The sequence below is a fragment of the Zea mays genome, chromosome 9, assembly GCF_902167145.1.
Source record: "Zea mays cultivar B73 chromosome 9, Zm-B73-REFERENCE-NAM-5.0, whole genome shotgun sequence".
Lineage (NCBI taxonomy): Eukaryota > Viridiplantae > Streptophyta > Magnoliopsida > Poales > Poaceae > Zea > Zea mays.
In genome coordinates, this window is record NC_050104.1 from 132,117,734 (window position 1) to 132,142,641 (window position 24,908).

The 24,908-nt window shown below is 52.5% G+C and overlaps 1 protein-coding gene and 1 long non-coding RNA gene across 2 annotated transcripts; one reads left to right on the forward strand and one right to left on the reverse strand.

Annotated features, from left to right (window-relative positions):
- Positions 1-17,578: 17,578 nt before the first annotated feature.
- LOC100272750 (magnesium transporter4) lies at positions 17,579-20,421 on the reverse strand. Its single transcript, NM_001147203.1, has 4 exons — positions 19,947-20,421; positions 19,394-19,818; positions 18,445-18,729; positions 17,579-18,143 (listed from the first exon to the last, which is right to left on the reverse strand). The coding sequence occupies exons 1-4, from the start codon at positions 20,362-20,364 to the stop codon at positions 17,862-17,864; spliced, it is 1,410 nt and encodes a 469-aa protein (NP_001140675.1). The 5' UTR covers positions 20,365-20,421; the 3' UTR covers positions 17,579-17,861.
- Positions 20,422-20,457: 36 nt separating this feature from the next.
- On the forward strand, positions 20,458-21,143 carry LOC118473394 (uncharacterized). The gene is made up of 2 exons (XR_004852788.1): positions 20,458-20,789; positions 20,883-21,143. It is a non-coding gene; the product is annotated as an uncharacterized lncRNA (long non-coding RNA).
- Positions 21,144-24,908: the final 3,765 nt, after the last annotated feature.

A 24,908-nucleotide genomic window follows, 5' to 3' on the forward strand; every position in this document is an offset into this window, starting at 1 on the left:
TTCGGAGCGGAGAACCTCGGACCGCGCCGCCGTCCGAGGCTAGGTCGGGCCTCGCCGAAGGTGTCGTCGATGCCGAGGGTGTTGCAGCTCCCTTCCAGCGTGAAGACCCTTGCCTGCAGGATCAGATTGTCTTGTAGCGTGTGCCTTGTGCGGCCCCGAGGCCAGAACACACACCCTCGCTGCGTTGTAAAGCTGCATCTCTTTTCCTCTTGTTTCGAGTATCTGGACTTTTTGTCGGTAACAGGGATGTTTGTGCGAGCGAGAGTTGCTTCTCGCGGAAGGTGATGAGTGAGGTATCCGTATCCCGGAGGCGTGGGAGTCCCTCGGCTCGGTCGGCCTTGCCGCTTACGCGTACTTTCACCCGTCCATGAGGCCCTGTCACCGACTCGGTCGAGAAGGCTCGAAGGATCGCTTCGGCAGAAGGGCTTCCGAACGTAAAGACTTGTTCGATCCGCGGAGCCACTTTATCCGAACGCGAGTTACTTATCGCAGAAGGTGATGAGTGAGGTATCCGTATCCCGGAGGCGTAGGAGTCCCTCGGCTCGGTCAGCCTTGGTTGCTTACGTGTACTCCGTCGTTTCCAGGACCCACTTTTCGAAGTAGTCAAAAAGCACGAAAGATATTCTGGTAAAAGAGATCTTTTTTCGAGGAAAATTTTGACGCAGAGGGGGTTTCCCCCCTTTTAGCCCCCGAGGGAGGGTCGGGCTTTGCCGAGGCGAGGCCGACCCTTCCTTGTTGACTAAACTTTGCGTGGGTGCGAGGTATATGAACAACTTGGAAACATCTTAAGGGTAGAAGCGATGTAGTTGTTGGATGTTCCAAGCGTTGTCGTAGACCTCGCCTTGACTGTTGGCCAGCTTGTACGTTCCGGGCTTCAGAACTTTGGCGATGACGAATGGCCCCTCCCAGGGGGGCGTGAGCTTGTGCCTCCCTCGGGCGTCTTGCCGCAGCCGAAGCACCAGGTCGCCCACCTGGAGGTCTCGAGGTCGGACCCCTCGGGCGTGGTAGCGTCGCAGGGACTGCTGATACCGCGCCGAGTGTAGTAAGGCCCTGTCCCGAGCCTCTTCCAGCTGGTCCAGCGAGTCTTCTCAGCTAGCTTGGTTGCTTTGATCGTCGTAGGCCCTCGTCCTCGGGGAGCCGTATTCCAGGTCGGTGGGCAAGACGGCCTCGGCCCCGTAGACCAGGAAGAACAGCGTGAAACCCGTGGCTCGGCTCGGCGTTGTCCTCAGGCTCCAGACCACCGAGGGGAGTTCCTTCATCCATCGCTTGCCGAACTTGTTGAGGTCGTTGTAAATCCGAGGCTTGAGCCCTTGCAGAATCATGCCGTTGGCACGCTCTACTTGCCCATTCGACATGGGATGAGCTACGGCGGCCCAGTCCACCCGGATGTGGTGATCCTCGCAAAAATCCAAGAATTTTCTGCCGGTGAACTGGGTGCCGTTGTCGGTGATGATGGAGTTTGGGACCCCGAAGCGATGGATGATGTTGGTGAAGAACGCCACCGCCTGCTCGGACCTGATGCTGTTCAGGGGTCGGACCTCGATCCACTTGGAGAATTTGTCGACGGCGACCAGCAGGTGCGTGTAGCCCCCGGGCGCCTTCTGCAAGGGACCGACGAGGTCCAGACCCCACACAGCAAAGGGCCAGGTGATGGGTATCGTCTGCAGAGCCTGAGCGGGCAGGTGGGTCTGCTTCGCATAGAATTGACACCCTTCGCAGGTGCGGACAATTCTAGTGGCGTCGGCCACCGCCGTTGGCCAGTAGAAGCCTTGCCGGAAAGCATTCCCGACGAGGGCTCGGGGCGCTGCGTGATGGCCGCAAGCCCCCGAGTGTATATCTGTCACACCCGGTTTTTAGAAGGTAAACCGAATGCGAACCATGTACGTGCCAGGATCAGTTATTCACGTACACAGCAGTTACATAACATGGACATCATCACACAGTGCTCAAATAGCATTAAAAGGGGGAAATAATAGTCGATTACATCATACGTCTGAGACGTCCATATAGTTCTTACAATAAATCAAAGTGCGGAAAAGAAACGTAGATAAACGCGGCCTTCACAGGCAGCCGACTGGGGGTTGCCGCTAACCCACACCTAGAACTCGTCGTAGTCTTGGAACTCCTGGAAGTCTCCTTCCACAGCTTCATCTTCTCCTGAGCAGTGGTTGCAATGCTGACAACCTGGGGGGGGTTTGGTGTGTAGAGCAAGGGTGAGTACACATCAACATACTCAGCAAGTATCCTGTTTGGCTGTAGTGGACTAGCTTTATGTGGGGATAAGTCAAGCAGTTGCTTTTAGTTGGTCAGGTTATTACTTACTAGTAGAAAGCCAGGTTTTAACATTAACCCAAGTTATTAACCCAATGTATCCTTTCCAAACGGAAAGAATACCACTTACCAATACCATAATCATAACCAGAACCATCAATCTCATTGCCACCTGTACCAAAATATCTCTGATCAAGTATCACTAATCTCTGGAGCTCCCTTGGCCGCTCATAACCGTGAGCACGGCTGATATATCAGTTTCATAACACTCTGCAGAGGTTGTGCACTTTACCCACAAGCCGTGATTCCCTCTTGCCTCGGGCCGATCAAACCCTTAAACACTACCAAGGTGAATAGGCAGGGTTTCACTACGTAGCCTTTACAAAGATTCCCCGGGGCTGTAGCCACCCGTTAGGTTTCCTAAATGCACCGCACTCCTCCCCAAGGGGCGAACCCAAACTTGGCAGAGCGAGCCGCATACACCGAGCCCCATTGACGGCACGACGGCTAAGTGAACTACACCCCGGATCCTCTAATTATTCAGCTAAGGGCACCCCATTCCACCCTCATGGTTGCACTGTTTTCCCGGGCGGTCATCCATAGAACAGGTCCTTACGGAGAGGCACTCGAGAAACCGCTCGAGTCCCCTTGAAAACCACAAGTATAATCATAAAGAAGAACGGGAAAACAGCGTATCATAGATAATCACATCATGTTCATTGATTAGAGTTGAGCAATAGCATCAGACTAAGTAGTAATAATCCGACCCAAATAGGTAAACAAGGACATGGATAACAAAAGCTAGTCAATCCTTAGGTATAAATGTGTAATGCGGGAGGTGAATTAAAGAATGAATAGGACAGAGATAGGTCAAAGGACACTTGCCTCCACCAACCGACTGCTGCTCAGGGGCTTCTCCTGCGAATTCCTCGGGCTCTTCGACCGGATCGTTCTCTATGCGAGCGCAAACATACATACATCCATCCACATATTTAATACAAAAGAACAGTACACCATACAAGATAACAAATAAAGTGAATATGCACCAAGTATGACATTCGATAACGCATTTGTTATGGTTAGAAAGAAACGGGAAAGGTCTCGCAGGGGGTTAAATCTTATGCACTAATGACACAATTGGTTTTTTAACAAAATAATTCTGTTATATATATTTATATATACTAATGGAAACCTAATCACTTTTAGTTGATCAACATTGCACAGGGTAAACAATTAACTACGTGAATCAATAACATAACGGAATTTTAAATTAACCTTCCTATTTTCCCATAGCATGAACAGTGATTAGCCTACTTAAAATACAGTAATTATGATCACAGAAAGTAAATAAAATAAAATAAAAAAAATAAAAAAAACAGAGGGGGGGGCGGTTGAACCGGCCCTAGGGGCGGTTGAACCGGCCCGGGGGCAGGCGGCCGAGCTGGGGCGGCCGAGCGCGGGGGGCGGCCGAGCTGGGGCCGGGGGCGGCTGAGCCGGGGCCGAGGCCGGCTGAACCGGCCCGGGACAGGGGGGCGCGGCCAGGGGGCCAGGCGGCCGGGGCGCGGGCTAGGGGCGGCTGGCGGCCGGGCGGGGCGCGGCTGGGGGCGGCCAGCGGCCGGGCCAGGGCGGCCAGGGGAGCGGCCGGGGCGGGCCAGCGGCGGCCGGGGCCGGCTGGGCGCGGCCGAGGGCCGGCCAGCGGCGGCCAGGGGCCACGGCGGGGCTGGGGCGGCTGCCGGCGCGGCCAGGGGGCGCGCGGGGGTGGGGAGAGAAGAGGGGTGGGAGGAGAGGGAGGAGGGGGAGGGGGCTCACCGGCGGGGATCGACGGCGAGGGGCGGCCGGCGGCAGGGGGCGGCGCGGCGACCTAGGGTAGGGGCGGCGCTAGGGCAGGGGGCGGGTAGGGGCGGCGGCTAGGGAGAGAATGAGAGAGGGAAAAAATGAGAGGGAGAGGGAGAGGGTTTGGGGAAAAAGGGGAGGTGGGGGCGGCATGGGCCTATTGGACCCAAGGGGGGGCGCCAGGGGCGGCTGGGCCGGCCGGGGTCGGCCCACGGCGCGGGAGAGAGAGAAAAAAGAGGAGAGAAAAAGAGAGGGAGAAAAAAGAAAGAAAAGATCTTCTCCACATTTTCGAAATCCGATCTTTCTACATGAATGCAATTGCGCTTTCAAAGCAATCAAAAGAAATGCAAGGTTCGGCATGGTGCATCAAACAACATAAAGTATTTAGGGTTTTTCTTACACGGGAATTCCAAACCGAATCCCGCTTAGAACTTTGGAAAAGGTCAAGGTTTAGCGAAGGGAAAAAGAAAAGGGAAAGGTAACGCCCGAATTTTGGCGAGTAAAGAAAAGAAAAAATTCAACTGCAAAATTCGGGGCGTTACAAACCTATCCCCCTTAAAAGAATCTCGCCCTCGAGATTCAGGGCTGGCTAGCAAAGAGCTCCGGGTACTTGGCCATCAGATCATCTTCACGCTCCCAGGTTGCTTCTTCCTCAGAGTGGTGACTCCATCTGACTTTGCACATTCTGACGGTCTTCCTTCGGGTGACTCTATCTGCAACCTCAAGGATCTGAGCTGGCTTCTCAATATAGGTCAAGTCCTCCTGGACTTCAAGACCTTCCACTGGCAACTGCTCTTCTTCACTTTGAGAATAAACCAGAATGTCATCAATGAATACCACCACGAACTTATCAAGATAATCCATGAATACACTGTTCATCAAGTTCATAAAGAACGCTGGTGCATTGGTCAAACCAAAAGACATCACTGTGAACTCATATAAACCATACTTGGTAATAAATGCCGTCTTCGGAATGTCCGAAGGTCGGATCCTGAGCTGATGATAACCTGATCTCAGATCAATCTTGGAGAACACACTGGCTCCTCTCAACTGGTCGAACAGATCTTCTATTCTGGGCAAAGGATACTTGTTCTTGATCGTGACTTCATTCAAAGCTCGATAATCGATACACATCCTCTTGGTGCCATCTTTCTTCTCCACAAACAGGACAGGGGCGGCCCAAGGCGAGGTGCTTGGCCGGATGTAACCTTTCTCTGACAGCTCATCAATCTGCTTCTTAAGCTCAACCAACTCTGGTCCAGATATTCTGTAAGCTCTCTTAGAGATGGGGGCGGTTCCGGGAAAAAGCTCTATAGCAAACTCAACTTTCCGCTCTGGTGGCATACCCGGTAAATCCTTTGGAAACACATCTGGGAATTCAGACACAACCTTGATACTCTCAATTGGGTCTGCTTCACTGCTATCGACAGCCATCTGATAACAACTTCCTTTCTTTGGCTCAGGCGGGACTAACTCGGTCACCACTTCCTCTCCTAGTGGGGACACCAACTTGATTGTCCTTTTATCACAACTGATAACTGCCTGATACTTATCTAGCCAATTCATCCCTAGGATGACATCTATTCCCTGAGTACCCATTACTATAAGGTTGGCGGGAAACGCTATCCCCCTTATTTTCACACTTATATTTAAGCAAATGCTATCAGCTCGAATTCTACCACCAGCTGAGTCAATTTGAATAGGGGTTGACATGGTAGTAATTGGAAGATTATGTGCTTCTACCCATGATGCAGTAATGAAAGAATGTGTTGCTCCAGTATCAAATAACACTTCTGCAATATGTGAGTCGACTGGGAACATACCTACTATCATGTCGGGGGTCTCCTGAACTGCTTCAGCCTCCAAGTGGTTCAGCCTTCCATGATTATAGCGCTGCTGAGAGCGATTGCCTGCTCCAGGCTGAGACACATTCTGCTTTGCTGGGGCATTGGGGCCTGACTGCTGCTGGGCTGCCTTCTTCGGACATTGCATCACCCAATGGCCTTGCTCTCCACAGTGGAAACATGCCCTGTTTCCAACCTGAGCTGGTGCTGCCTGACTGTTCTGCTGATTTGCTGGGGCAGGAAGACGAGGTGTCTGCTGATTCTGCCTTTGAAACTGACCTCCTGACTGATTGCTCTGACGGTTCTGGTACTGATTCTGAGGATACTGCCTTTGAAACTGCTGATGCTGCTGAGGTGGACGCTGGTTCTGCCTGAACTGCTGAGGTTGATTGCCTGAGAAACGAGGGCGGCTGCTGCTTCCAGACTGGGGTCCACTGATCTTGCGCTTACGATCTTCCATCTCCTTGCGCTTCCTTTCTGTCATGATTGCTCTGTCAATCAGGTGCTGGAATGTCGGGAAGGTGTGATTCATCAGCTGATACTGCAGAGGGTCAACCAAGCCTCTCAGGAAACGGTATTGTCGCTTGGCGTCGGTGTTGACATCTTCGGGAGCGTAGCGAGACAACTGCAGAAACCTGTCCCGATACTCACTGACAGACGATGACCCTTGCTTAAGGGCCAGGAACTCCTCCTTCTTCACTGTCATCAGACCTGCAGGCACATGGTACTGACGAAAGCTACCTCTGAACTCTTCCCAGGTGATGGTGTCGGGGTTGGCATGGGTGGCGAGGTAAGACTCCCACCATGATTGGGCTGCTCCTCTCAACAGACGGGGACCATACAAGACTTTCTCCCTGTCATCGCACTGAGCGGTATGCAACTCTCGCTCCACAGTGCGCAGCCAATCTTCAGCATCCATGGGGTCAGAAGAGTGAGCGAACGTTGGTGGATGACCTCTCATGAATTCAGCACGCTTGTCTCTGGGCATCTGAGGCATCTGAGGTTGGGGTGGAGCCTGCTGCTGCTGCTGCTGCTGAATGGCGGCCAGAGTCTGACCGATGGCCTGAACTGCCTGAGTCTGCATCAGAAACATCTGCTCAATCGACATCGGGGGCGGGGGCGGCAGCTGCTGCTGCTGGGGCGCCTCATCTTGCTGACCGGCTTGCTCCTGCTGAGCACGCCTTCCTCCTCTGCGCCTGTTCTCTGACATCTGCAGAACGCAACCACACATCAGAACTGATCTGGCAAATCTTGCAGCATAAGAAAAGAGTATAGAATTCTCCAACAGCACTGAACAGATGAGCATCTTCACTGATCTCCAACACAGACCACACAGCTTCTCAGATAAAGAGGAAAGTAGAATAAAGGTTTTCCCAACTATATAACTAACTTTATTGACATAATATGTAAACCAAAATGCAGGGGATACCCACACTCTGGTGACAATCATTACAAAGATCCAAACCAAACATAGTTCATCATGACAAACATAAATGCACAGGATATAGCAAACTACCCTGTCTAACTAAAACTAACTAAGACCGAGACTAACGCTAAGACTGAAGCTTCCATGTATATATTTATTTCGTATTAATTACAAGATCCAACTCTAACGATCTATGGTTCTAGGTTGATCTTGGTCTTGCAGTCGGGATTGCCATAAGACTGGTGTCCACGCTGAGGTGAGCGGTACGGGTGCTGAGTCCCAACGGGAGCGGGGGAACCACCGTCCAGGTGACGACGTTCCGCGCGCTCAGCCCGCAGCAGGGCGATCTCAGCACAAGCCCTACTCAGCTCGTCTAATGCATGGTCCAGCTCCGTGTTTAGCACGGCGGCTAGGTTGACTGTGCTGCTCAACCTAGGATTGCCCTCACCGACAGGTGAGACAATCACGCCTCCTGTGCTGCCAGATGGACGGCGGGGGTAATACTTCAGGTCAAGACCGTCAGCTGCCCCACCGAAAACCGAGCAGTAGTGCGAAAGCGCACGCCGTGCAGCATCTTGCATGGCTGCCTCAGCTGAGTCCCGCTCAGAGATAGAATAGTGCTCTGAGCAAGCCTCCGCTCCCTGGAGACTGTTCTCCGGGCAGCGCACCAAGCAAGTTGCCTCCCAGCGATCCGGGTAGACCCCGCGACTGTGCTGGTAGACCACACAGCGATACTCGACGGACCAAGTATGCCGGTCAAATGCCCGACGTAGCAGGGTGTCGAGCGCATCGTGGAAGTGACACCCGCGAGCGGCGTCGCGAGTGATGGGTCGAGCAACCCATCCTTCCGGCTCAAGGTTAGCAGAGAAGTCGGTGTCGTGGCTCGAGCTGTCGTCGCCATCTCCGTCGTCTGGGTCTCCTCCAGCAGCTACTCCAGAAGCTGGGGCGCCCAGTGGTGGTGCAGGGGGCGGCTCCAGAGGAAGCACAGGGGAGCAGCTCCTCACAGACTCTATCTCCTGGTGGAGCGAGAAGGAAGAGCTCTGCTGCTCCTGTCGTCGACGTTCCTGCTCCTCACGCAGGCGGTGGTGTAGTCTCTCCAAGTGGCTGGACTGTCCGGCCACAGGACGGCGAAGCGGACGCTCAGCAAGGCGGGAGGGTAAGAAGGGGATGACTGACTTTCGTGCAGTGTGTCTAAGTCGAGCCATCTACAAAAGACATCGCAAGCAAAAGGGTGAGAACAGAATTAATATGACCAGCAAGTAATGAATCATAAATAGATGAAGGATTAGAATAAAACATGGTTTTCAGCAAGGTATAATATATAGTAGAACATAGGTTTGGTCGGTAGGACCAACTTTTGAAGAGATATCAAAGTCAAGGTAGGGACAGAGGTCTATAGTCCTTAGAACGACCATTCTACTCTAGGTTAGCGGTCCTACAGTCAGCACGGCTTTGATACCACTTATGTCACACCCGGTTTTTAGAAGGTAAACCGAATGCGAACCATGTACGTGCCAGGATCAGTTATTCACGTACACAGCAGTTACATAACATGGACATCATCACACAGTGCTCAAATAGCATTAAAAGGGGGAAATAATAGTCGATTACATCATACGTCTGAGACGTCCATATAGTTCTTACAATAAATCAAAGTGCGGAAAAGAAACGTAGATAAACGCGGCCTTCACAGGCAGCCGACTGGGGGTTGCCGCTAACCCACACCTAGAACTCGTCGTAGTCTTGGAACTCCTAGAAGTCTCCTTCCACAGCTTCATCTTCTCCTGAGCAGTGGTTGCAATGCTGACAACCTGGGGGGGGGTTTGGTGTGTAGAGCAAGGGTGAGTACACATCAACATACTCAGCAAGTATCCTGTTTGGCTGTAGTGGACTAGCTTTATGTGGGGATAAGTCAAGCAGTTGCTTTTAGTTGGTCAGGTTATTACTTACTAGTAGAAAGCCAGGTTTTAACATTAACCCAAGTTATTAACCCAATGTATCCTTTCCAAACGGAAAGAATACCACTTACCAATACCATAATCATAACCAGAACCATCAATCTCATTGCCACCTGTACCAAAATATCTCTGATCAAGTATCACTAATCTCTGGAGCTCCCTTGGCCGCTCATAACCGTGAGCACGGCTGATATATCAGTTTCATAACACTCTGCAGAGGTTGTGCACTTTACCCACAAGCCGTGATTCCCTCTTGCCTCGGGCCGATCAAACCCTTAAACACTACCAAGGTGAATAGGCAGGGTTTCACTACGTAGCCTTTACAAAGATTCCCCGGGGCTGTAGCCACCCGTTAGGTTTCCTAAATGCACCGCACTCCTCCCCAAGGGGCGAACCCAAACTTGGCAGAGCGAGCCGCATACACCGAGCCCCATTGACGGCACGACGGCTAAGTGAACTACACCCCGGATCCTCTAATTATTCAGCTAAGGGCACCCCATTCCACCCTCATGGTTGCACTGTTTTCCCGGGCGGTCATCCATAGAACAGGTCCTTACGGAGAGGCACTCGAGAAACCGCTCGAGTCCCCTTGAAAACCACAAGTATAATCATAAAGAAGAACGGGAAAACAGCGTATCATAGATAATCACATCATGTTCATTGATTAGAGTTGAGCAATAGCATCAGACTAAGTAGTAATAATCCGACCCAAATAGGTAAACAAGGACATGGATAACAAAAGCTAGTCAATCCTTAGGTATAAATGTGTAATGCGGGAGGTGAATTAAAGAATGAATAGGACAGAGATAGGTCAAAGGACACTTGCCTCCACCAACCGACTGCTGCTCAGGGGCTTCTCCTGCGAATTCCTCGGGCTCTTCGACCGGATCGTTCTCTATGCGAGCGCAAACATACATACATCCATCCACATATTTAATACAAAAGAACAGTACACCATACAAGATAACAAATAAAGTGAATATGCACCAAGTATGACATTCGATAACGCATTTGTTATGGTTAGAAAGAAATGGGAAAGGTCTCGCAGGGGGTTAAATCTTATGCACTAATGACACAATTGGTTTTTTAACAAAATAATTCTGTTATATATATTTATATATACTAATGGAAACCTAATCACTTTTAGTTGATCAACATTGCACAGGGTAAACAATTAACTACGTGAATCAATAACATAACGGAATTTTAAATTAACCTTCCTATTTTCCCATAGCATGAACAGTGATTAGCCTACTTAAAATACAGTAATTATGATCACAGAAAGTAAATAAAATAAAATAAAAAAAATAAAAAAAACAGAGGGGGGGGGCGGTTGAACCGGCCCTAGGGGCGGTTGAACCGGCCCGGGGGCAGGCGGCCGAGCTGGGGCGGCCGAGCGCGGGGGGCGGCCGAGCTGGGGCCGGGGGCGGCTGAGCCGGGGCCGAGGCCGGCTGAACCGGCCCGGGACAGGGGGGGCGCGGCCAGGGGGCCAGGCGGCCGGGGCGCGGGCTAGGGGCGGCTGGCGGCCGGGCGGGGTGCGGCTGGGGGCGGCCAGCGGCCGGGCCAGGGCGGCCAGGGGAGCGGCCGGGGCGGGCCAGCGGCGGCCGGGGCCGGCTGGGCGCGGCCGAGGGCCGGCCAGCGGCGGCCAGGGGCCACGGCGGGGCTGGGGCGGCTGCCGGCGCGGCCAGGGGGCGCGTGGGGGTGGGGAGAGAAGAGGGGTGGGAGGAGAGGGAGGAGGGGGAGGGGGCTCACCGGCGGGGATCGACGGCGAGGGGCGGCCGGCGGCAGGGGGCGGCGCGGCGGCCTAGGGTAGGGGCGGCGCTAGGGCAGGGGGCGGGTAGGGGCGGCGGCTAGGGAGAGAATGAGAGAGGGAAAAAATGAGAGGGAGAGGGAGAGGGTTTGGGGAAAAAGGGGAGGTGGGGGCGGCATGGGCCTATTGGGCCCAAGGGGGGGCGCCAGGGGCAGCTGGGCCGGCCGGGGTCGGCCCACGGCGCGGGAGAGAGAGAAAAAAGAGGAGAGAAAAAGAGAGGGAGAAAAAAGAAAGAAAAGATCTTCTCCACATTTTCGAAATCCGATCTTTCTACATGAATGCAATTGCGCTTTCAAAGCAATCAAAAGAAATGCAAGGTTCGGCATGGTGCATCAAACAACATAAAGTATTTAGGGTTTTTCTTACACGGGAATTCCAAACCGAATCCCGCTTAGAACTTTGGAAAAGGTCAAGGTTTAGCGAAGGGAAAAAGAAAAGGGAAAGGTAACGCCCGAATTTTGGCGAGTAAAGAAAAGAAAAAATTCAACTGCAAAATTCGGGGCGTTACAATCTCTTGCAGGAGTTCCTGACCTTCGGCGATGGAGATGCATTGCTGGAGGATGCCCGAGGGGCTGCGGTGGTAGAGCTCCTTCTCATCGCCCAGCAAGACGAACGACTTGGCGCGTCGCGCTACCCGCCGAGCCTCGGCTTGGTCGAGGGGTAGCTCTCCTTGGCGGAGATATTGCAGGTACGGGGTCTGCCAATCTCGATCAGGCGTGGCCCCGCTCCGCTCTTCCTCGATGCGCAGCGCCTCGCCCTCGGGGGCCGAGGGTACCTCGGGCTGAACCGAGGGCGTTCCGAAGCAGACGGGGAGGTCGAGCCGTCCGAGGGGCTGGACGCGCTTCCCAGGAATGATCCCGTGGAAGGGCGCAGCGCCTGCTCGGACGGAGGACAGATCGACGCGTAGGAGCCTGAGGGTCTCGGCGTAGATGATGTTGAGGAAGCTGCCCCCATCCATCAGGACCTTGGTGAGCCTGACGTCGCCGACGATGGGGTCGACGACGAGCGGGTATTTCCCCGGGCTCGGCACGTGGTCGGGGTGGTCAGCTTGGTCGAAAGTGATGGGCTTGTCGGACCAGTCTAGGTAGACTGGCGCCGCCACCTTCACCGAGCAGACCTCCCGGCGCTCTTGCTTGTGATGCCGAGCCGAGGCATTCGCCGCATGCCCTCCGTAGATCATGAAGCAGTCGCGGACCTTGGGGAACTCTCCTGCTTGGTGATCTTCCTTTTTGTCGTCGTCGCGGGCCCTGCCACCCTCTGCGGGTGGCCCGGCCTTGTGGAAGTGGCGCCGAAGCATGACGCACTCCTCTAGGGTGTGCTTGACGGGCCCCTGATGGTAGGGGCACGGCTCCTTGAGCATCTTGTCGAAGAGGTTAGCACCTCCGGGGGGCTTCCGAGGGTTCTTGTACTCGGCAGCGGCGACAAGGTCCGCGTCGGCGGCGTCGCGTTTCGCTTGCGACTTCTTCTTGCCTTTCTTCTTGGCGCCGCGCGGAGTAGACGCCTCGGGAGCCTCTTCCGACGGGCGGCCCTGGGGCTGCTTGTCCTTTCGGAAGATAGCCTCGACCGCCTCCTGGCCAGAGGCGAACTTGGTGGCGATGTCCATCAGCTCGCTCGCCCTGGTGGGGGTCTTGCGACCCAACTTACTCACCAGGTCGCGGCAGGTGGTGCCGGCAAGGAACGCGCCGATGACATCCGAGTCGGTGATGTTGGGCAGCTCGGTGCGCTGCTTCGAGAATCGCCGGATGTAGTCCCGAAGAGACTCTCCCGGCTGCTGCTGGCAGCTTCGGAGGTCTCAGGAATTCCCGGGGCGCACGTACGTGCCCTGGAAATTGCCGGCGAAGGCTTGGACCAAATCATCCCAGCTGGAGATCTGCCCCGGAGGCAGGTGCTCCAACCAGGCGCGAGCAGTGTCGGAGAGGAACAGGGGGAGGTTGCGGATGATGAGGTTGTCGTCGTCCGTTCCACCCAGTTGGCAGGCCAGGCGGTAGTCTGCGAGCCACAGTTCCGGTCTCGTTTCCACCCGAGTACTTTGTGATAGTAGTCGGGGGTCGGAACCGGGCCGGGAACGGCGCCCGTCGGATGGCCCGACTGAAGGCCTACGGACCGGGTGGTTCGGGCGAGGGACTCCGATCCTCCCCGCTGTCGTAGCGTCCCCCACGCCTGGGGTGGTAGCCTCAGCGCACCCTTTCGTCGAGGTGGGCCCTACGGTCGCGACGATGGTGCTCGTTGCCGAGGTGGCCCGGGGCCGCAGGCGCGGTGTTGTGCGTGCGCCCGGTGTAGACCGAGGCTTCCCGCATGAATCGGGAAGTCACGGCATGAGGTTCCGAGGGGTATCCCTGCCTTCGGGATGCAGAGCTCTCGGCCCGTCGGGTCGCGGCGCCTTCCAGAAGATTCTTGAGCTCTCCCTGGATTCGCCGACCCTCGGTGGTCGATGGCTCCGGCATCGCGCGGAGGAGCATCGCTGCGGCTGCCAGGTTCTGACCGACCCCGCTGGATGCGGGTGGCGGCCTGACCCTGACGTCGTTCGCGATGCGGTGCTGGAAACCCCGGGGCAGGTGACGTATTTCTCCGGCCGGGGGTTGGCCCGCCCATACCTGCCCGACGTCCCAGCGGATCGACTCGAGCGCTCCCGCTCCCTCGTCGAGCCTGGCCTGCGCCCCGCGGACTTGCTCGAGCTGTGGGTCGTGAGCCCCCGCCGGAACGGGGACCACAGCTAGCTCCCGCGGGATGTCGGCGCGAGGCACCGGCCTAGGGAGATCACCGTCCTCCGGCATGCCGAGACGGTTGCCTTCGGAGGGATCCCCTAGCTCGACGTGGAAACATTCGCGGCTTGGGCCGCAGTCCTTGTCGTCAAGGCTGCGGCTACCGTCGGAACAGTCGGAGAGGCAGTAGTCACATGCGGTCATAAAGTCCCGCATGGCACTGGGGTTGCCAAATCCAGAGAAATCCCAGCAGATGCTGGGATCGTCATCTTCCTCGGACCCAGAGGGCCCGTAGGTCGAGACGTCCGTCAATCGGTCCCAAGGCGACCGCATACGAAACCCCAGAGGGGTTGCACTCGCCTCAACGAGAGCGCCCGCCAAAGCGAGGTCGCTAGGCGGGTTGAGGCCGAGTTGAAATGACGTAGGATGGGAATCAGTCAGTACCTTTTGGTCGACGAGGAGCGACATAGTCACGTCGGGGACTGATTGCGTCGTCGTCTTAGGTACGAGGGCGACGTCCTGCAGGCCCTCCGCGAGCGCGCTGGCGTCGTCCACTTGCTCGAGATTGGCGTGTCGCGGGGGGACGGCGCTCGCCTTCGTCTCAAACGCGAGGTCGACGCCCGACGCGCCCCCCGTTGTGGTGCTGGGGACGTCGATTCGCTCGACAGCCGACGAAGCGCGGCCTCCCGCTAGGCCTTGGTTGCCCCGCCTCCTCCTCCGATGGCGGGGGAGAGGACGGGGCGAGCTCGAATGTTGTTCTTCCACCATGCGGGGAAGATGTCGTCGATTCCGCCGCCGGCGGGCGGGTTGTCGGCGGCCATTGTCGTCGTCGCGCGGCGGTGGAAGGAGTATCATGTCGTAGCTGCCGTCGAGGGACATGAACTCAAGACTCCCGAAACGGAGCACCGTCCCGGGTTGGAGAGGTTGTTGGAGACTGCCCATCTGGAGCTTGACGGGAAACTGCTCGTCAACACGCAGCAGGCCCCTACCTGGCGCGCCAACTGTCGGCGTTTCGAGACCGGGGGGTCCCTAAGCCGACGAGTGAGTGTGCCGCGTGCCCCAGCCCAGATGGGTCGAGCGCGTGGGCGAGCGCGAAGGGGGGAAGCGAGGTGGCCGGAGACGGGTGTGAGAGAGGTGGAGATCCCGCGGCCTTCGTGTTCGTCCCGCGCCCAGGTCGGGTGCGCTTGCAGTAGGGGGTTACAAGCGTCCACGCGGGTGAGGGAAGCGAGCGGCCCCAAGAGAGCGCCTGTCCCGTCCTCGTCCCCGCGCGGCCAACCTTCTCTAAGAAGGCCCTGGTCCTTCCTTTTATAGGCGTAAAGAGAGGATCCAGGTGTACAATGGGGGTGTAGCAGAGTGCTACGTGTCTAGCGGGGGAGAGCTAGTGCCCTAAGTACATGCCAATGTGGCAGCCGGAGAGATCTTGGCACCCAGCTGGTGTGGTGTCGTGGCTGTCGGAGGAGCAACGGAGCCTAGCGGAGGGACAGCTGTCGGAGCGGTTGGGTCCTTGCTGACGTCCCCCTGCTTCCGTAAGGGAGCTGAGAGCCGCCGTCGTCACAGGGCTAGCGGGGCGCCATCATTGCCTATCTGGCGGAGCTAGCCAGATGGGACACCAGTCTTGTTCTCTGCGGCCCGAGTCGGCTCGGGGTAGGGTGATGATGGCGCTTCCTGCTGACGTGGCGGGCCTGTGCCCTAGGTCGGGCGACGTGGAGGCTCCTCCGAAGCCGAGGTCGAGTCTGTCTTCTATGGCCGAGGCCGAGCCTGAGCTCCTGGGTCGGGCGAGGCGGAGGTCGTTCGGCCGAGGCCAGGGCGGAGTCCGACCCCTGGGGTCGGGCGAAGCGGAGTTCGTCGTCTTCTGGGGCCTAGCCCGAGTCCGAGCCCTGGGTCGGGCGGAGCGGAGTTCGTCGTCTTCTGGGGCCTAGCCCGAGTCCGAGCCCTGGGTCGGGCGGAGCGGAGTTCGCCGTCTTCCGGGGCCTTAGCCCGAGTCCGAGCCCTGGGTCGGGCGGAGCAGAGTTCGCCGTCTTCCGGGGCCTTAGCCCGAGTCCGAGCCCTGGGTCGGGCGGAGCGAAGTTCGCCGTCTTCCGGGGCCTTAGCCCGAGTCCGAGCCTTGGGTCGGGCGGAGCGGAGTTTGCCGTCTTCCGGGGCCTTAGCCCGAGTCCGAGCCCTGGGTCGGGCGGAGCGGAGTTCGCCGTCTTCCGGGGCTTTAGCCCGAGTCCGAGCCCTGGGTCGGGCGGAGCGGAATTCGCCGTCTTCCGGGGCCTTGCCCGAGTCCGAGCCCTGGGTCGGGCGGAGCTTCCTATGGCGCCTTTGGCAAGGCCTGACTGCCTGTCAGTCTCACTCTGTCAAGTGGCACTGCAGTCGGAGTGGCGCAGGCGGCGCTGTCCTTCTGTCAGACCGGTCAGTGGGGCGGCGAAGTGACGGCGGTCACTTCGGCTCTGCCGGGGGGCGCGCGTCAGGATAAAGGTGTCAGGCTACCTTTGCGTTAAATGCTCCTGCGACTCGGTCGGTCGGTGCGGCGATTTAGTCAGGGTTGCTTCTTAGCGAAGACAAGGCCTCGGGCGAGCCGGAGATGTGTCCGCCGTTAAAAGGGGGGCCTCGGGCGAGACGGAAACCCCTCGGGGTCGGCTGCCCTTGCCCGAGGCTAGGCTCGGGCGAGGCGTGATCGAGTCGCTCGTATGGACTGATCCCTGACTTAATCGCACCCATCAGGCCTCTGCAGCTTTATGCTGATGGGGGTTACCAGCTGAGAATTAGGCGTCTTGAGGGTACCCCTAATTATGGTCCCCGACAGGCATGTAACTGTAAAATGGTGAAGGTTCAGCCTTGTTGTGGTTGCTAAGGGCGAGTCAGTTTGTTTGGGATTTACAATTCATCAACTACCCACCCACTGAAAACCTATTTAAATTCATACCCTCAGTTTTGCCACCTTCCTCATTTTTATCCTTAGTCGTATTTTTTAATCAGTTTTACACTTCTGCTATACTAGGTAGGTGCCCGTGCGATGCCACGGAACATAAATTGTGAACCTTCAATGGACTTTATTTGAGACAAGTGATGCCCAAGAAAATGGGGGTAAACTAACACAGCTATCACTTGCATTACTTGCTCTATGCGCGAAAGAATCTAACACAGCTATCACCCATGAAGATTTTCGGTTAACTTGTGGAACCGGACTTCATTTGAGACAAGACAACAATACCAGTGTTGAGCTTGCCACTCAGCCATGGCACACACGAGAACACGGGATGATCAAGTAAGAACTGAACAGAATGCACTAATACAAAAGGCTGGCATGCGTTCGCTTCCTTACTCCACAGGAAGCATAGCTGATATACAAATCGAGATTTATGTTCCGTGGCATCGCACGGGCACCTACCTAGTCTAAACGAAAAGGCTCTATGCAAGCATCATTGTTGAAGCAATGACCAGCCGAACAACAAACTGAAACATATTAAGGAGAAATCCACACACGCAAACCATCTGTTGACAACAAAAACAGATAGGGCTCAACTGAGCAACCAACGCGCTCACAAAAATATTCGAAGAGCTGATCTGTTGAAACAAAGAGAGATAGGGCTCAACTCAGCAACCAACTCATCATGAGAGTTTACAATTCGTCAGGTGAGAGAGAAGAACGATCAGTGAGACTGGGCACGAGATGCGGCTATAGTGGCTAAACAACCATCACCTGCCAATTGACCAAAAACTGAAGCACAGAAGATGGTGCCTCCAAAACAGAAAGAAAAGCAAATTGTACACAAAGCCAGCCGCTGCTGGATAATATAGTTTCATGGCAACATTTTTCAGTTGCCAGCTAATGATGTTAACAAGGAAGTATATCGATCATCACATCATCTCGTTTATGCTAATGATATATTATACGTACTCATCTTATGAACACTGTTGAGATGTTATATACAGGTTTTCATGCTATCCCCACGGTTCTCTAATATCCTTAGGATAGGACGCCTTCTTCCTTTCTGCAAGCATGACAAGGCTCTCTGCCATCTTGCTTCATGTTCAAGGACCCAGCAACTTCTTCCACCAGGCATACCCCAACAAGAGGACGGTGATTACAAAGCAGCCAGATGAGGTGCTCCCGACAAATGGCCAGAAGAGGCTGCCATCGGTGTTGAACAGAGAGCCCGGGATGTTCATCGCAAAAGCTCCAGCAATGAAAGTGTTGGCAGCTATGCCAAAGGATGCAATCGTAAGTGTAAGCTGGAGTTGAATGAGTTCGTTACGCTGGTTGTCGAGTTGAATGTTGACGTAGTCTTCTGTGTCATCAATATACTCCCGAACCTGTTTTATTTTCAAGAAGAAATCAACATCCATATCGAGATGAATAGATGGCTTGATGAAAACACCAAAATGAATGATTTCTTCACCAGAAATCAGAAATAATAAAAAAAATCTGGTCCTACTTTAATTTGTATAAACGGATTTCTGTGTTTGACAGGAAAAAGAAGGAATATATCTTAACAAATGTATTCTCTCCAGAATAAGCAGATTATGTTTATGTCTCATGAGACAGCACCATATAATTACAGAACCCACAATACAGGAGAATACATTATGTTTCAGTGTGGATAAAGAGACTAACCGACAAAATTCTGTTGCGAATTCCATCCAGCTGCATGAAGTAGGCCTCAAGTAACATCTCTAGGTCCTCCACATCATTATCCAAATGCATGCTAGTAGCAATGCTCAGGCTACGCCGGAAGCTAGAGTTCAGCCTGGGCACACCTGTTCCGGCAAGAACAATGCTGTTGGAAGCAGCAGATGACATTAAAGCCTCAACCTGTTGGTTTTGTACTTGCTTCCTTGTTAGATACAGATGTTCCATGTCTTCATTATCATCTAGAAGATGTTCTATTTCATCCCTGACCTGATAAGATACAATAAATAAATACATAAAAGATCCCAGTACAGCAGCACATGAGATATCACCAAGATTCTCACAAGCACGACAGAAATACTCAGCAGCTCACCACAATATGATATAAACAATAATCTTAAAGGAGAACAAAAGTGAACCATACAGTTTGATTCCAAAAACGAAAATTCAATGGCTCATTCCTCTGTCTTCCTGCAGCTAAAAATAATCATGGCTCTTTTACCAATCCATAGTGGATACACAACTGTAAGTACATCAAGCAATTCTTTTTGCATGAGCATCAGACCAGATAAGAAGATCATAACAATTTGTTTGAGAAAAAAGGATCAGAGCAAACCATCAAGCTGGATTGGTTTGTGAATCTATGCACAAAGCAACTAAAACTATAACAATTTACAACATGAGGCAATCTAAGCTGCACAGTCATAAACAGACATGGTATACAGGCTGTTTGAAGAACTCAATCATATCTCCATTGTTACAAATAGAACAGACTGTTGGAAACCAATTAATTAGGATTATCTTTGTAATATAATTCAATGGCCTTTTCATCTATAAAATCGAGATGCGACAACAGGAAACAACAATGGTTATAAACTGTACAAATTCAGGTAGACTGAGGAATTAAGCACACAAAGTCTTTCTTTAATGATACCTTTTGCACACGGGCAAGCAAACGGGTAAGATGACTCTTAAGGTTCCGCACTCGCTCAAGGTTCCTTGTGCTTACATTCTTGGTCAGTTCGTCAAGCACTGGAGTAGCATGCCTCTCAAGGTCAGACACGCTAAGGTCCAACGATGAGCACACAACCTCGAGTGCTACCTCCAGCACATGGAACTCGAATGGCAGCTCATGCTCTGCCCCGGTCGCTTCATTAAGCGAGCCCTTCTGTTTTTCCCCATTGCCATCAGGGGCACACTCACCATTCTCACCCACCCGGCTCCTCAGAGGCAGGTGCTGCCTCAATTGGTCAACGAAAGGGAGCACTTCGTGCATGAGAGGGTCCAACAGGAGCACCTCCTCGGCAGTAACTATCGCCCTGATGAATTCGAGGTTGATCACCATCGCCTTCTCCCTAGCTGCAGAATAAATCGTTCTAAATTACTAGTACGATACAAAGTTTGCGTTTTCTTGCTATTATCACCACAAAAAAAATGATGGACTATTAAATAGGGCAGGGAGAGAGGGGGCAGCTGGGTGTGCTCACCGAGGATGCTGGAGGAGCGAGAGAAAACGGGGCCGAGGATGCGTAGGTCGCGCGGGGGCAGTCCGGCGCGGCGGATTATGGAGGCCTTGTCGAGCTCGACGATCTCGGAGGCACTCCAGCGGTCCAACCGCATCCATAGGCGCGTGCCGGCCTTCTTCTTGTTGACCTTCCCCGACACGGCAACCCCGCCGCCCGCGGTAACTGAGAGGGGAGGGGGCAGCTGGGCGGTCTGCCCCGCCGCCGCCGATCCCGGGGTCGCGGACGGCGAGGCAGCAGAGGGGGAGGCGAGAAGAGCCCTCGTCGCGTTGTCCTGCTTGGGGAGGGAAGGGAGGCGGCGGGCGGAGCGATTCCGCTTGGACGAGGACGAGGAGGATCTGGTGAAGAACGGCAGCTTCCGGCCGCCGGATCGCTTCCCCATGGCGTTGCCACGGCGGCGTGGGCGGGGCGGGGCGGGGCGGGGCGCGGCACAGTGGGGGTGAATGGGTCGGACGGCGGGGACGGTCGTCTCATCGTGGTCCACGTCCAACTCCAATCTGTGGTAAACGCAGCCGGCCAGGACCAATCGCTTGTGAAGCGGAAGCCCTAGGATGCTGATCGGACGGGTGGGATTGCGTAGCAACGTCAACGCACCAAGCAGCCGCGCTCGCAAAGCGGAAGCCAAGCCAAGAGGATATTTATCTTTCCCCGTTCTCGCCGCCGGCGCCGATGGATGCAACACCCGCTGCTGCCGCCGGTGCCTCCACTTACCCCCATCGTGCGCGGGTGCCGCGGGGTCCTCCTACTGAGGAAACAATGGTGCCAGTGGCGCGGCCGGCGGCCCGCTCCGATCGCTGCCCCCCGAAGGTAAGATGCCTGGTGTGGCGGCGGAAGCTGCGCGCTTCAGCTAGTTTGTCAGCACTCGGTTTCGTTCATTCATGTGATACCTGTGCGTCTCAGGAGCTCCGGCCGAGCTGAAAGAGGACTCCAAGTTTGTGCTGTTGAACGCGGACGATCCCGTGCACGGCCCACCGGTGACGGTGAGTGCTCGCAGCTGTTCTACATCGTTGCATGCATGTCATGCGAGTACATGGAAACGCTGAAAATTACAGCATATCAACTCCTATATATGTGAATTTCAGGCGCTATTGCTCATCCGAGAGGTGAAACTGTCACTGTAATCAGTAATGTCAATTTGCAGAGTACTAGTATTTTTCTCCATTTTTGCACTATTACATCTATATCACTATATAATCTACCAATTTAAACTATACAAAACTCACTCAACCAAAACACTCACACTCATAACTTTCACTAAATCTATACTACTATATTAAGAATCTAATGTGTGCACCCTCCCCACGCTTAGCGCCCGCCGCAAAAAATAGTGTAGAACAAGCACTTGAGCCCACACCCCTCCGTTGCAGAAATTTGAGGCTAACCACCAGACCACACATATCTTAGTGTTTAGAAATAAACAAAAATTATATTTGTAGCCTAGGCGTCGCTCCCCATGCTCCCTCGCCTCGTGGCAACGCACGAGCATATACCTAATCCAGCAATTAAATTGCACTGAGACTTAATGCACCATCAAAACCAACGGTTCGCATTACTAAATAGACTCACTCATTTACTCAATCAAATCTGATAAACAATATTATTTGGATCATCCCTCACCCCCTCTCCCTAGCACCCCCTCTCCCTAGCGACCCCACCACCCAACATCCCTCCCCTTGGGTCCTCGCCCCCCTCCACTCACTCGTGCCCCCGACAACCCCTCCGCTCGCGCCGCCGCCGACCCCTCCTCTCCCATCTCCAGAATCGTAGCTTATATGCTAGTTTATTTAAAAGAACCAAAGCGCTTCAATGATGGTCCTTACTTCTTGGTAGTTTTTTAGGGAAAAAGATCCTATCGATCTAGGATCCTAACCTGCGTGCGGAGATTATACGGATAGGAGATTAACTGTTGGGACTTGTACCTCCAACGACACATAAGAGTAGTGGTCGTGCACAGAGCGGGCGAGCGAGAGAGGATAGATGTGGGAGACGGTCACGAAAGTTATAGTTGTCTCCAGCAGCTATTCTATCACATCCCCTATCTCATCCTCTATTTCGAATTTCACTCTACAAACAGTGTCATATACAGTGCAAATCCTCTATTTTACATGATCTGTTGTGGACAAACTAATTACCTTTCTGTTTTATTCTAAAATTGTTTAGAGATATTTATCCTCTTCTAACAAGAATCAATCATGATCCTGTTTTTATAGAAACAATGCAAGATATCTAAGAAATGTCGTGGACAAACTAATTACCTTTCTGTTTTATTCTAAAATTGTTTAGAGATATTTATCCTCTTCTAACAAGAATCAATCACGATCATGTTTTTATAGAAACAATGCAAGATATCTAAGAAAAGTTCTAGGCATTTCATCCCTAATTTGTCATCGTGGCTAGCCACTGGCGTGGCCTCGACGCCTATAGGTGATGTCGGTCATAACATCTATCAAAGTTTGCTTCGAACAACTCATCCTAGAGCTAAATGTCTAGGTAGAGGTCCTTGAATTGTTGAAACAGCTCCCAAGTGCTGTCGTCGCCGGACAGGTCATGCCACTAAATGAGGACATGTCAGGCCCTTCGACGTAGTTAGACACAACACACGCTCTGGCGCAGGCAATAGTATGTCATCTTATAAAGGCGATGAAGTCATTGGAGGGTTTTCGTGGAAGGGCTTAAGCAGCCCTGTGTGGAATATGTTATGGAGACAAGTGCCCTCTAAGAGCTAAATGTGATAGTCCACCTGCCCGATTCGCATACTCTGACAAATGGGGTCGCTTTGGTGAATAGTGGTTTTTTATAGTCCAATGGTGTATCTCGAGCAACCATTAGAACATTCTATCGATCCAATGCTCACTAGAAACAACCCAGAGTGAGGATTTGCACTGATAGAATTGTGTCATTGACCTACATCGCGCCATTCTGATGGCTAACCCTAGCCTGGACGAGCCAATATACATAGCATATAGTCTAATGGATCCAACCTCTCAATTCGATGGTACATCCAGTGCACTTCAAGCTTGGTTTGATCCCATTTCCTCAAATGTGTCAACTTCACAAGTGTTCTACCATGTGTGCAAGTGAGTTACCATTTTCACAAACATTTTCAAAGAGTTTTTCACATCATCACTAGGCCTAATGCATATGCAATGAATTATGATATCTAGTGACACTTAAATAACCGATTCAACCATAGAGTTCTCTTAGGGTGTGTTTGGTTCAGCTTTCTGAACTAGATTCGCTGCCAACAATCTGGAATCCCAACCAAATGGGGTACAATAGCACTATAGATTCCTGAAAACCTACATGTTTCTCTAGTTAAATTCAGAATAACCTCTTAGCCTAGATTTTATAGATTCATGTCATCCATGTTAAAAAAAACTCGGTCGATAGGGGAAGCCCGCCCCATGGACCATGGTATTATATCCAGATCAGGGTTTCTGATCCATAAAGTCTAAACTTTGACACAAAATTCATGTAATTTTGAAACTTTGTTTCATGGGCCGCCTGGCCCCTGCCGATTCGTGTAATAATGAAGTTAAATATGGAGTTCGTTTGCTTCTTCTCAGACTAGATCTGTGTTCTGATCTATGTAGTCTAAACTTTGTTTCATGAGCCGCATTCGCCGTTTAGCGCTGCAGTCTGGTCCACGTCTGCAAGAAGCGAACATAGACTTTTGGAAAAAAAAATAGGGAGGCTGATGGCTATGGGAAACTGTTGGTGCACCGTAATTCTGCAGCTGACTATTAAATAAATAGTCTAATTATAAAGCTAATTACATAAATTTATTAAACCTAGTTAGTGTGGAGTTCGTTTGCTTCTTCTCGGGCCAGATCTGTGTTCTGATCCATGTAGTCTAAACTTTGTTTCATGAATCGGCTTCGCCCGTTTAAGCGCTGTAGTCTGGTCCACGTCTGCAAGAAGCGAACATAAACCGTCGGAAAAAAAATAGGGAGGTTGATGGCTATGGGAAACTGTTGGTGCACCGTAATTCTGCAGCTGACTATTAAATAAATATAGTCTAATTATAAAGCTAATTACATAAATTTATTAAACCTAGTTAGTGTGGAGTTCGTTTGCTTCTTCTCAGACCAGATCTGTGTTCTGATCCATGTAGTCTAAACTTTGTTTCATGAGTCGCCTTCGCCCGTTTAAGCGTTGCAGTCTGGTCCACGTCTGCAAGAAGCGAACATAGACCGTCGGAAAAAAAGGAGGCTGATGGCTATAGGGAACTGTTGGTGCACCGTAATTCTCCAGCTGACTATTAAATAAATATAGTCTAACTATAAAGTTAATTACGTAAATTTATTAAACCTAGTTAATGTGGAGTTCGTTTGCTTCTTCTCGGGCCAGATCTGGGTTCTGATCCATGTAGTCTAAACTTTGTTTCATGAGCCGCCTTCGCCCGTTTAAGCGCTGCAGTCTGGTCCATGTCTGCAAGAAGCGAACATAGACCGTCGAAAAAAATAGGGAGGCTGATGGCTGTGGGAAACTATTGGCGCACCGTAATTCTGCAGCTCACTATTAAATAAATATAGTCTAATTATAAAGCTAATTACATAAATTTATTAAACCTAGTTAGTTCTGTTTATTTAATAATTATAATGGATATTCAAATATTTGTTGTGATACGAACTAAACTTTAGTTAAAGAAATTAGGCACGCCCCTAAAAGTGAATTTTTAGGGGGTGTTTGGCACTACTTTGGTTCTAGCTTAAACTGTGGTGTATAATATAAATTTAAATGATTTAAAAATATTTTTAATCTGAATAAAAACTAAAATAAATTATCTAAATGTTTTCTAAAAGTTTGCAACTTCAACTTACATGATTTTTTTAAAAAGTTTCTAATGACCCGCTTCATCTAAATGTCTACTCTGGGTTACATGAAGTCGAAGTAGTCCCAAATAGGGCCTTAGATCCACGGTTT